This window comes from Palaemon carinicauda, chromosome 19 (genome assembly GCF_036898095.1).
Source record: "Palaemon carinicauda isolate YSFRI2023 chromosome 19, ASM3689809v2, whole genome shotgun sequence".
NCBI lineage: Eukaryota > Metazoa > Arthropoda > Malacostraca > Decapoda > Palaemonidae > Palaemon > Palaemon carinicauda.
Genome location: NC_090743.1, coordinates 109,713,184 through 109,725,354, shown reverse-complemented (window position 1 = coordinate 109,725,354; position 12,171 = coordinate 109,713,184). Strand labels below are relative to the sequence as shown.

General features: G+C 36.3%; 2 protein-coding genes across 6 annotated transcripts in view; one reads left to right on the top strand and one right to left on the bottom strand.

The window, feature by feature from the left end:
- Positions 1 to 12,171, top strand: part of LOC137658722 (organic cation transporter protein-like) — a 178,880-nt gene that overhangs the window by 11,547 nt on the left and 155,162 nt on the right. The gene's annotated exons all lie outside the window — the stretch shown is intronic.
- The window catches only part of LOC137658724 (LHFPL tetraspan subfamily member 2a protein-like), a 195,568-nt gene that overhangs the window by 145,173 nt on the left and 38,224 nt on the right, over positions 1 to 12,171 (bottom strand). For 2 of the 3 annotated variants that reach the window (XM_068393726.1, XM_068393727.1), the window contains exons 4-6: positions 11,099 to 11,237; positions 9,367 to 9,480; positions 1,570 to 8,829 (exon numbers count right to left, since the gene is read on the bottom strand). The exons of the other annotated variant lie outside the window; for it this stretch is intronic. In XM_068393726.1, coding sequence (XP_068249827.1) covers positions 8,687 to 8,829; positions 9,367 to 9,480; positions 11,099 to 11,237 — 396 coding nt within the window. In that variant the 3' untranslated portion in view covers positions 1,570 to 8,686. Of the gene's footprint in view, positions 1 to 1,569; positions 8,830 to 9,366; positions 9,481 to 11,098; positions 11,238 to 12,171 lie in introns of those variants that run through there. 3 annotated transcript variants of the gene reach the window in all.

The window sequence follows — 12,171 nt, the reverse complement described above, 5'->3', positions numbered from 1 at the left end:
CAGTTTCTTATTATATCAGACTTTTAATTCGAGAAGCTCATTCCCATCTGAATGAAGAGGACCATGCTTTGCTGAAGGTAAGGACACATGAAGTTAGAGCTGTCGCAACTTCAGTGGCCTTCAAACAAAACAGATCTCTGCAGAGTGTAATGGATGCAACCTATTGGAGAAGCAAGTCAGTGTTCGCATCATTTTACCTTAAAGATGTCCAGTCTCTTTACGAGAACTGCTACACCCTGGGACCATTCGTAGCAGCGAGTGCAGTAGTGGGTGAGGGCTCAGCCACTACATTCCCATAATCCCATAACCTTTTTTAATCTTTCTCTTGAAATGCTTTTTATTGTTGTTTTTTGGGTTGTCCGGAAGGCTAAGAAGCCTTTCGCATCCTGGTTGATTTGGCGGGTGGTCAAATTCTTTCTTGAGAAGCGCCTAGAATAGAGGTTGTGATGAGGTCCTTTAGTATGGGTTGCAGCCCTTCATACTTCAGCTCCTAGGAGTCGCTCAGCATCCTGTGAGGATCGCGAGGCTCAGTAAGGAAGACGTACTTAAAAAGGCAGAGTAATTGTTCAAGTCGACTTCCTTACCAGGTACTTATTAATTTTATGTTTGTTATTTTGAATAACTGCTAAAATGAAATACGGAATACTTAGCTCTTAAGGTTAACATATATGCTGGTCTCTACCCACCCCCCTGGGTGTGAATCAGCTATATGATCATCGGGTAAGTTTAATATTGAAAAATGTTATTTTCATTAGTAAAATAAATTTTTGAATATACTTACCCGATGATCATAAATTTAAGGACCCACCCTTCCTCCCCAATAGAGACCCAGTGGACCGAGGAGAAAATTGGTTCTGTGTTGACATAGAGTACTTGAGTACCTACTCGACAGATGGCGCTGTTGATGTACACCCCCACCTGTATAGCGATCGCTGGCGTATTCCGCCCGTAGGTTTTTCTGTCGGGCAGCAGAGCTGACAGCTATATGATCATCGGGTAAGTATATTCAAAAATTTATTTTACTAATGAAAATAACATTTTGCAATGAATCACGACTCGTTAACAATCGGATGTACATCAAAATTATTGCTACAGCGTGACTTATCTGCCTTTTGTACGCAATTTCTATATATATTAAAGTCCTCAAACATATTTTCATTTATATCTTAAATTTAAGAGTTGTGGTTTTTCACTTTTTCATGGTTAATTTTGCTTCTTTTTTAAATGATTTTAGGCATTATAAAGATATTATGCTTACATCATGAAAATGTTCAATCTTTTCTCAACATAATAGCTCAAACCAGAAGTTCACATATGTTATAGTTTGGCAGTATCGAGGCGCTGCAAAAAGTATCTCTGCTGGAGTGCCACTTTCCCCCCTGGCCAAAAATAATGAGTCTTCTGGCAGTTTTGTCATAGGCAGGATCACAGATATGGCTAATGCTGTGGTAGTTAGAAATAGTTTTGCAGGTTTTTACAATTGAAGAGATTAAATAGTTTTTTATAACTTTATTTTTATATAATTATTCACAAAGGTTAGATTTTGCTCTTGATAGGTACTGTAGTCCATATTTTTATGAAAAATCTAGTTACAGAAATGGTGTTAAGGAGGTAATATTTTCTTGCTATTGAAATTGTATGGTGTCTGAATTACATAGTTATGTAAGAAAAATAGCAAATTGACATTTGTGTTAACATGGACTGCAAAATATATCATTTTTATATAGACTAAAAAGGTATCTTTCCCACCATACTGGTTCTTTCTTCCCAACTTCTTTGAGCATTTGTTACTCAGTGCAACTGCGGGGTGTTCCCCCTGTTGCACCTTTGCGATAAAAAGCAACCCTAACTCCAGCACTGGGCCTCAGCTCAAATAGTGAATCCAATCCAATCCAATCTATACACATGAGGCATGCATTTTGCTGGAATACCTATTAATTTTTTCCAGTGAATTGTTTATTCATACTTTTCTTTCTGTAAGGTTAGCACAAAAATCAAATAGTAAACAATGCCGTATCTTAACTGAGTTTTTAGCTGTGGTGTCAGAACTACACAGATGAGCAAGTGAAAATACAGTGAATGGAAATTTTAAAAAATCTACAATAATATAGAAGGGTTAATCAAGTTATCAACCCATTCAATCTGTGTAAGAGAGTTATTTAGTTTTATCATTTGTTTTTAGCCATCCATTCAACAGGCTAATGGAATTTAAGTAAAAGCATTGTCTTTGTTTCCTTTATGAAGTGTATGCAAGATATTTGTAATAGGCTTGAAAAATGGAAATAGTCATGCACAGTATCAAAGGTTGATGGAGGATTGACGCTGTATGTTATGAATAGTTTTGTGTTATAAAGAATTTGATTACTTTACATGTAAGATAGAAATTATAAGAAATTACTCATCAAGTTTAGGTTATGCTGTAGGTTTTGTTTTTTTTCTGAAGACCGAACCCCGGAGCATCTAACGTTTTAAGGCTACCTCATGTGATTTAAAGAAAAGCTGATTAGTTTCATGAAAAAATGGGCTTATGAGAAGTGTTGCAGTTAGTTCCTCAGGTTGCCTTTGCTTTTTAAGCTTTAGATATGGTATTTGTAGACTTGATATTTCTAGAGAATAGCTTAGACTGTCCGTGGCTTATAAGTTTTTTCTTCTTTCAAGTTAATGATTTATAATTTATATTTGATATATTGTACTGTGCAGTGAACTATTGATATTTATACTGTCCTTAATTTTTTGTAATACTGCACATTAGTGTTTACAGAACTAGAAAGTATGGAAGTGCTATTTGGTATATTGTATACTTGTTATTCAATACTTTTTTATAATTGGGTTAATTACGTGAGTGACGGTCAGAAATCAAACCCAGAACTTTGCAATCCCAACTAGGGCCTTTACCCCTTTGCACATAGCGGATGATACCTACTACAGTATTCTTTATGACATACCTTTTCCCCCCTATTCATTCCCATTGGTTAACTTTTGGTTCAAGTTTACATTTCTCTAATCCTCATGTGTGCATCTATAAGCAGAAATAGACTTGAATCCATGTTTGAGGGTTAGGAGATCATTGTGCCTTTATAGATTATATCATGCCAGAAATGCAATGCAGTTATCTTGTTGGATTACTTTACGCTATGATAGTGCAGTTTAATTGAATTAGAGTTGCTGAAAATTATTGAATATTTTATGGATATGAACCTCTCTTCATTGATTTTTTCTCAATTTCTTCATTTATTGGAATGAATAAAAGAGTGGTTTATCAATGACCTCACTATGCAAAGTTGTGATATTTAAATAAATTCATTACAGTACAATACAGAAAGCTTGAGGTTACAATCATATAATTGGGAACTTAAATAATAAATTTAGTCTTTCATCATTCATTGTAATACTAGACATTCTACTGCTAATTTTGATATAAGATTAAAATTTCATTCATAATCTTTACATTGTAAAGTTTTAGTTTTGTTTATGTCATACAAACTTACTATTAATAATACTGATAGCAATTGCTTTTTATATCATAAAAAAGCAAGGTAACTTAACCTATAATTTTTATTATATATTCTGGTTCTAGATAGAGCAACGTATAAGCTACATAAGAGAATGTATGGAGAATGAACAAATGTTGAACACTTTCTCTTGCTTTGCCACATTGATATAGATAACTAATCATCTGTGGAACATGAGTATAAAATAACACAGTACTAATGCATTAACCAACTTCATTCAGAATTTAGGTATTTTTCTTAGTTTACAAATGTTGTTTATTTAAAGCTTTACCTTTCTCATTTTTTTTTTTCTTTTTTTTTTTGTGTTTCAAGCTATTTTCCTCTATTTTTCTTGTCACAATAGTGCTTGTACTTTCTTGGAGGCCATGTTATAACTCCAATGTTTATAGATAACATCTCAGTTTGAACATAAGTACAAACAAATGAACACATCTGTTCCTACTCCATACAAGGTATCTGACTCCTTTAAATAGAATTAGTACTCAATATTCTTAGGTTCATAATGAATAATTTGTACATTGTGAGCAACAGCATAAAAGGGAAGTTAACATAGTATACCGTTCAAGCTACGCTACCACTAAAATAAGGTATCATGTCATTCTAAAAGGTCATCCATATCATATAAAATTTACAGTACTGTACACTGTCCATGTCACTGACTTCTGCAGTATAGTTTTCATGATTGCTTTCCCAAATACATGGTGATCAGGAACAAACTTCAGAATTGTTGCTCCATAACATCATGTTGGCCAAGTATATTTTTTTTCTTGTATGAAATTATTGCAGAAGTTAGGAAGCAGTTAATAATCATTGCTTTAACATTACTTTTTCCAGCTCTTTGTATTACATTAGATCTGAAAAATACATAAAATATTTCTTATAGAATACCTAGAATACCTAATATATCTGGGTCAAAATATTTTAACAGTTTATGGGAAGTAAGAAAAAATTATAGCTTTGCAGAATGAATCCTAATACAATACAGGACTATTTGTTCCTGTGCATTTACAAATCTTTTGTTCTTTAGAATAGGAAATGTCTTTGGTGAAACTGGAACGGCTGTTGAAATTATTAATGGAGTAGTTATTGACAGGTCGCAAATCCAGCCGAGTAGTCCCTTTTACTCTCTTTTCAAAGACGAGGCACACATGCAGAGGGTCAATGCTCCCTCTCCAGCTCGATCAACAGAGGGAAGATTACGGAGTACTACTTCTGTCTCTACCTTGATCTTTGCTAGAGATCTTTCTATCCCTGATGACCACCTGCCTGGTCAGTCATCAGCCTCCCATTACGATATAGGTTCTGTCCTTTGCCAAGAATGCTCGTTTTCACTGGGAGGGAGTATACCTTTGTCCCATGAGGGACAAAGGTATACAGGATTTTTGCCCCACAGGTACCTTACATTCATATGCTATCAAGGGAAGCATAGAACCCTGAGTTGGAGCATTCACTTGTGGACATTTTTACAATCATTCATAAGTGCAATGATTTGGGTAAGGTGACCGTGTCATATACCTCTCTAAGTTCAGTATGGAAATGGTATGGTATGCACGAGTTCCATCAGAGATGGAGACTTCATGATTTAAATTCATTTAAATGATATATACCTCCAAGTATCCATTCATCAATCCTCTTAGAAGTACACTTGCTTCTTCCTCAACAGTACCATGTACTAATTCAAGATACTGTGTTTCAGACTTTTTACTGCTCTCAGGGTGATCACTGAGTTGTTCACTCTGGTAGCAGCTTGGTCCCACTCTCATTGGATATGACTGTTGATGTATCTCAATGATTGGCTGATCCTGGCTTCCTCTGTTGGGTAGTTGGTATAGGATCAAGATCAGCTTCTTGCCTTGTGATGAATTGGGAAATTGAACCTCATACCCAAGCAGAGATTGAAGTATCAGCATGATAGACCATGCAGCAGCGAGAATTTTTCTATCTGACAATCACATAACAAGTTCAGAGAGGTAGCACAACCATTTATGTCCAATACAGTACTCCAATCTCAGTGCAGGCAGTCTTCTCAGCCACCTTTCCTTGCAGGAGAAGCTCACTTTAGACGTGCGCCTCCACCAGAGATCCCTTTAGTGGTATTTGTAGGATCGCTGGTCAGCGATCAGGCATCCTCCAAACTATCCTGTTCCAGTGAGACAGGAGGCACAAGTAGATCTTGGTAGCTGGACGAGGAAATCCTCACCAGGGGAGTCCCACTTGTTTCCCCACCTCCAAACATACACCTGTTCTGAGATGTGTTGAACGAGGAGTAGGGCATGTACCAGGGCCATTTGGTCGCCTCAGTCGAAATGTAAGCCGCTTTTCCAGCTCTACATGCATTCCAAGAACGTTTGAGGAGGCATTCGGTAGTGTCGATGAGTGATAGCACTGTCATAGTAGCCTACATTTATAAGCAAGGGGACATGCTCAGATGCCAGGGGCAGGTTGTAGGGTTGGAGTGGTCCTTACATCCTTGGTCGCTGAGAGGTTTCTTGCCGTGTGGGGATCACCAGTAATCAACCTATTTATCACTTGGCTAAACTGTAAGCTTCTGGTGTTTTGTTTCCTCTTTTTGGACTCATGCACAGTGTTTGAGGATGCCTTCCAATGCCCATAGGATCACCTGGACACCTACTATGCTTCTTCTTTGTTCAGTCTGATCTAAAACTCTACCAGGCCTCAAGGTGACACTGGTTGTTCCCAGATGGACGCATGCTGAGTGGAATCCTGATCTGTTAGTACTTCTAGTCGATGTCCTGAGATAACTACTGTACCCCTGTTGATCACCCTTCTCTGTCAGCCGCACCCGAGGTGCCACCAATCCGTAAAGTTGCATGTAGTTCATGGTCGAAGACTATACAGCTTCTTCTCCAAGCGTTAGGCTTTTTGTAAAATCTACTCATATGACTGGATACCTGCAATGGTCCTCTGTAGCTTTTTACCAGGAAAAGTGGGCTATCTTCTGTAACTGGTATTGTAGAAGGGGTACTCTCTAGTCAATACTTCTTCAATGTGGATCAAAGACATTCTTGTCTTCCTTTGCTGAGAGAAGCACCTCTCAGTCTCAGTTGTAAAAGGATATTGCTCAGCCTTTAAAATGGTTTTTGAATGAAGGACATAGACCTTTCCTTCTCATGGGAGTTGTCTATGCTCGCAAGGGGCCTTGAGCAGTCTTGCTCAAGGCTCTTACATGTACCCCTTTTGAACTTTTGAGAATCTTGTCAGACTGACATGTGACCCTCAAGTCTGTTTTTTTCAAGCCTTAGCATTGGGGATTAGAGTTAGCGAATTTCATGATCTCTTTTATGCAATAACCCACACTGAGGGTTGGAAGTGTGAGGCCAAACCCAGAACCCAGTGGGACACGACCCCATGTTTGAGACCTTATCCATCCCCTCTCCACGTGAAGTGTCAGTTGGTATTCGAGATAAGATAGCTTTGTCCCATGAAGGCTTTGCTGTGTTATCTGAAGAGGAATTGACATATTAGGCCTGAGTCTCAGCATCTATATTGTGGCATTGGCAGAACCAAGAAAGAGTTGTTGAAGAACAGTCTTTTTCTGGCTTTGTGAGGCATTTAAGATTATATGCTTTGACCTTTCGGTGGGTCAAGATACCAGGTCAAACTAGACCTCACAAAGTCAGGGGTATTAATCTCTCTGGGGCTCTGAAGAATCTACAATTGGACAGGCGAATAATGAGTTTGGAAATGCCAAACAACCTTCACAGCTTTCTTGTTTAGGGCGTATACCCACAAGTCCTTCAATACTTTTGTTCTTGGGCCTTTGGTCACAGCTCTAGTAGCTGTGTAGCCAGTCCAGCTCCCATATGGGACAGGAAGCATTTTGTCTATGGTAATGTGTTTGTTGTAAGTCTTGAGGAAAGGTGAAATGACTGGCTGCTCTGCTTCTTGTTTCCTTCCCTTATTTGGATGAAGCATTTGTAATGTTACACGTTGGATCTGACATTGATGCTGGTAAGCTACATTTCTGAGCACCATTCTTATTAAACTGGATCTGTAAAAAGTAGTTATGATGGGGAGGATGGTTAAATACCTATCCCTTGGCCATCATGCACCAGGTATTTAATTTAAGTGTCTCTCTCTTTCAAGGCAAGAAAAATTCCTTCATTGACTAAAGACTAGGTACTGTAATAACCAAGTATTGGCTAGACCCTATCAGCCTACTAATCCTTATAATGTGCTGATGAGAGGTTGCTGGATTTGTCTCCCTAGCTTCTATAAGGGACCAGGGAGACTGGAATTTTCTTAGGAAGAAAAAGAACCAACCAGTTCAGTTCTACGGGACTTACTAATAAGGGAGTCTCCTCTTATTTTAAAGGACGAAAGGTTTTTATATGCATATAAACGAATAACAAAATTGAAGTAATTTGTATTTTTCCTAGCTATACAAACCTGAGTCATTTAAAGTTGAACTTCCCACAACAACAACTCTGTCAGAAGAATAGGTGATGCTACTCAGATGCACTCACCACCTGTCGGTAACCATCTCATTAATGATTTCAAAGAGCCGTTCCAGCTCTGCTGAAGACATTCCCTACTTTAATGGATTCAAGTTTGTATAGCTAGGAAAAATACAAATTACTTTTAGAATTTATGTTGTGTAGCAAATCGTAAATCAAATACAAAGGAACAATATTTGACCATTTTTTTTTCTCAAATATATCAGAATGAATGACTTTATTAATTTAACTCTTGTTGATTTTAATATACAATAGTGAATTATTCAAATATTTATCCTTCTAGCTATCGTATTAAGATTTTTTGTCATCACCTTGAATTACGTCTTATTTCTGCATTTGGGAGCAATAAAGATTCTTCTTAATACTTTTCTTCTATTTCGAGTACAAATGAGTTAACCTCCATCTTATTTTAATATAAAAATAATCTTTTGATTCACAGCTTGTTTACTATTTTGTGGCAACACAGCTAGTCAGGCATCTATTGTGAACAGGCTTTATGCTACTATGTAAAGCTGTTAATTTGATTAGGTAAAATATTCTATGATTACATAGCTATGGCACTGGGAGCATTATTAATTCTATGATTCTTGCAAATATTAAAATGTACATCATTTTACAATACTCTTTGATTTAAAAAGATTCATAAGATGAAATACAGTTGTTAGATATACAACTGTATTTGTAAAACCGTGGCTGTTAGATTAGACATATTATATTTTTCCCCTTGTTGACTTCAGCAGTAACTCGTTCGGTGGTGGTAGTGTGCGCAGCGACTGAGGACATCCAGCAGCTAAGTAAGAGCCCTATGCTTGCTATGAGTATCATGTACACGGCCCAACCTAATGTAGGAAAAATATTCTGGTTAATGTTCTTCTTTCATAGGGAAATGAGATTTGAATTTCCTGTTAATCATCCCACAAACTTTATAAAGCATTTTGTTACTGTTTTCTGAAATGAAAATAAACCTACCTGAGGGGAAATAAGGTATAGAATCAAAGTGATATGGATTTGAGACTCTTTGGTCATATTTTTAACACTAAAAGTTAGATTCCACAGGTGGAATCTAACACAATTCATACAAGTTACTGTTTATGATTTTAGGAAAACTGCAATTCAAATTTAGATGTGAATGAGCCAAAATTTAACAATTCTGAGAATTTTCATGCATTATATACAATGCTTATATTTCATGCAAATTTAGGCATACATAGATTTATTATTTATTTAGATCAACACAGTATTTTAAAAATCTGACAGGAAATAATAGCTCGTTTGTGTGTTAAAGTGACTAGAATTACAATCTTACCAACATTTTTATAACAGAATTACTTTCATTGAAGACATTATTTTCAAGTACAATGCCAGATTTAACTTACCCACAGAACAGTGCTGCAGTTTATACATATCTGTCCCTTCACCACACATATTCTTGACTCGTTCGGATCCCCATGCCAGTGGAAAAACGGCCACACCCACTATACTTAAGACCCCTGTAGATATTAAAGTATGTTATGTTGTGGTTGATGTTACCTTTTATATGTATAAATTGTAATGCCACTTGCACTATGCCTCATGTAGCATGCAGTTTAGGGTACAGTCTCTGCAGCAGTCCATTTAGCCCCAGCTTTATGCTTTCCATTATTTAGTTTTCATTTGTTTCTCTTGATATCTTCCTACTTGGCTGTTCGTCAATTTTGGATTTTCCTTTTTTGAATTTTCAACTTTGAATGAGGTTCATATCATTTAGGTGACTCAGAGAGTCAAGATTCTAAAAGTTTGACTCAGTGGCCTCGTTGGAACCTAGATTTATGTCTACTTTAGGCTCCAGAACCTTTAAATATGCAGCCCCGAGACTATATAATAAGCTCCCACAAAACATTCAAATGATTGAAGACATTAAGGCTTTCAAGAGGAAACTGAAGACTTTCTTATTTCAACAGTCATACAACAAGTGACGATTTAACAGTAAATGAACAATACGCGATATGAAACGTTAAATACTCTGAACGAACAAGGTAAAACGACAGTGGAGGTCCTTTAGAGAGTGGGGTTCCCCTGCTGTATGGGACCGGAAAAGCAGCCATCAAAGTAAGTAAAGTAAACTACCGGCAAGGGATGAGTGAGAGGAGGGAGGCCCCTTTTATGTCCTAAGTTACAGAAACTTATTCTCTGGGCTTGGTGCACTATGATGCTGGTGGACATGTTAGAACGAAAGAATTCATGGATATTTTAATGACTTAAATTTCCCTGAATCTTGATATATCTTTTATGTAGTACAGGTATATTCATTATTCATTAATTCTATTCCACCTTTCATAACTTTATTTCATTACAAATTCAATGTTGTTAATGCTGAATTCAATATCAATACAGTATTCCATTCTATTGAAAGTCATTATGGAGAGTTTGCATATTTTAAATGAGAAAATCTGTGAGTATAGATGCTTGTGATTCCATAAATCCTATCTAATCAAAAGCAGGACTCCGGTTTTAAATCTAGAACAGTTAACAAATAAAATTTTGTACAAACAACTGATGTACATTGAGACAATATTTGTGATGTTCTTAAAGTTTTGACCATTGCTGTCATTTTTTAGCACAGTAACGGTGGCAAATAGAATGCTTAATACCCTTCCCAAGTAGGAGAAAGAAGGAAGGTGGCTGCAGCTTATAACAAGGGAAGGAATATATACATGCGCTCCACTCTAGGCATTACTTATTCAACGTTGCAGTATCCCTTTAGCTCCTAGCATCTCCTTTCTTCCATTTTCTGGTCCAATCTCTTAAGTTTTTTTTTTCATAGTGCAACTGCTTAGTTTTCTGTCAGTTGCATCTCTTGAGTTGAATGGCATACCCAGACCCATTAAGTTTTGATTCCTTTATAAAGTCACCAAACTGAGTTAAGTTAACCCTACAAGGAATATATGTACTATGTAAATGAGAAGGGTAATTACTATGAATAAACATTTAGAAACTATGCAATATATAGAAATTAATCTCAAAACATCATTGAGTGAGTGCAAACATATGAAAAAGATCATGTAAGTTGGAAAGTTTACTAAATCTAATAAATGTCCAAGATGAAAAATAAATTGTCTTATGACTTACCTGCAACTGCTTGTGAAGCACCAATGATGTTAAACCAGTTGGCCCCTTTGACAGCACGAATACATGTTGCTAATAAGATGCAGATACATGATATTGATGTCAGTGATGTTGCAGATACTATTGCAACCAGGGCCACAATCTGAAATGTATTTATAAGTGTATGGTAATTAAGATGCTAAGAATATTCTTCTTAATAATTTCTAGAAGAGCAAACTTATTTTTACTATGATTTTGATATTTTTTAGTTATGTTACAGTATTGATAATGCAAATAATTGGTAATAGTATGTTCCCTTATCACAAACATTTCATGCTCCCTGGAGTTCCTCCTCGATGTAACAGATAATTGCCTCGCTTTTCTTGTGCAGGCCAAGTGTGAGGCATCAAGAATTTCGGGCCAAGAAGATGACCCTTATATTTTAGGATACTGTATATAGTAATGAATTACTATGATGAAGTTCCACAAATTCAATTTATATAATTAAGAAGATCATCCACAATTTTGGTCCGTCATGATAAAACTTTTGAAATACAGTTTTGTGTAATATTGAGCCTGATGAAAGAAAAGGCAAGACTTCTGTAAACAGATTCCATATCTAGTACTATACTACACAGTGGACGGTATAGTTTGGGAAGATTTTGATACAAAACATAGTCGGAATTGCGAAAAATTTTGTATTGTACGTGCACAGAACTAACTAAGCGAAGTGCCACAGATTGATGTTCAGGTCAAGGATAATGAATTAAAAATATCTCTACTTTTTGTTTCTAGAATTTAAATGAAGTTCAGCTTTTGAAGATCACCTAGGAGCACAATATTTAAAACATAGCAGAAGAAAATAATTAAAAGGTTTCTCAAAAAATCTTTAAAAAGATAGATTTGGTTTCTCAAAAAGGAATATCCAAGCTATAACTCACATATAGAATTGTTAATAAAAAACTGAGAGGGTGGGGGAACGGGTAATCTATTGCCTCAGACCTGCTAATAATAAAAAAGTTTTGTTATGGTTAAACTTTACTCCTATGTTTTCTATCATGCACCAATTTTAGTTAGATAGAACTCTGAGAGATATA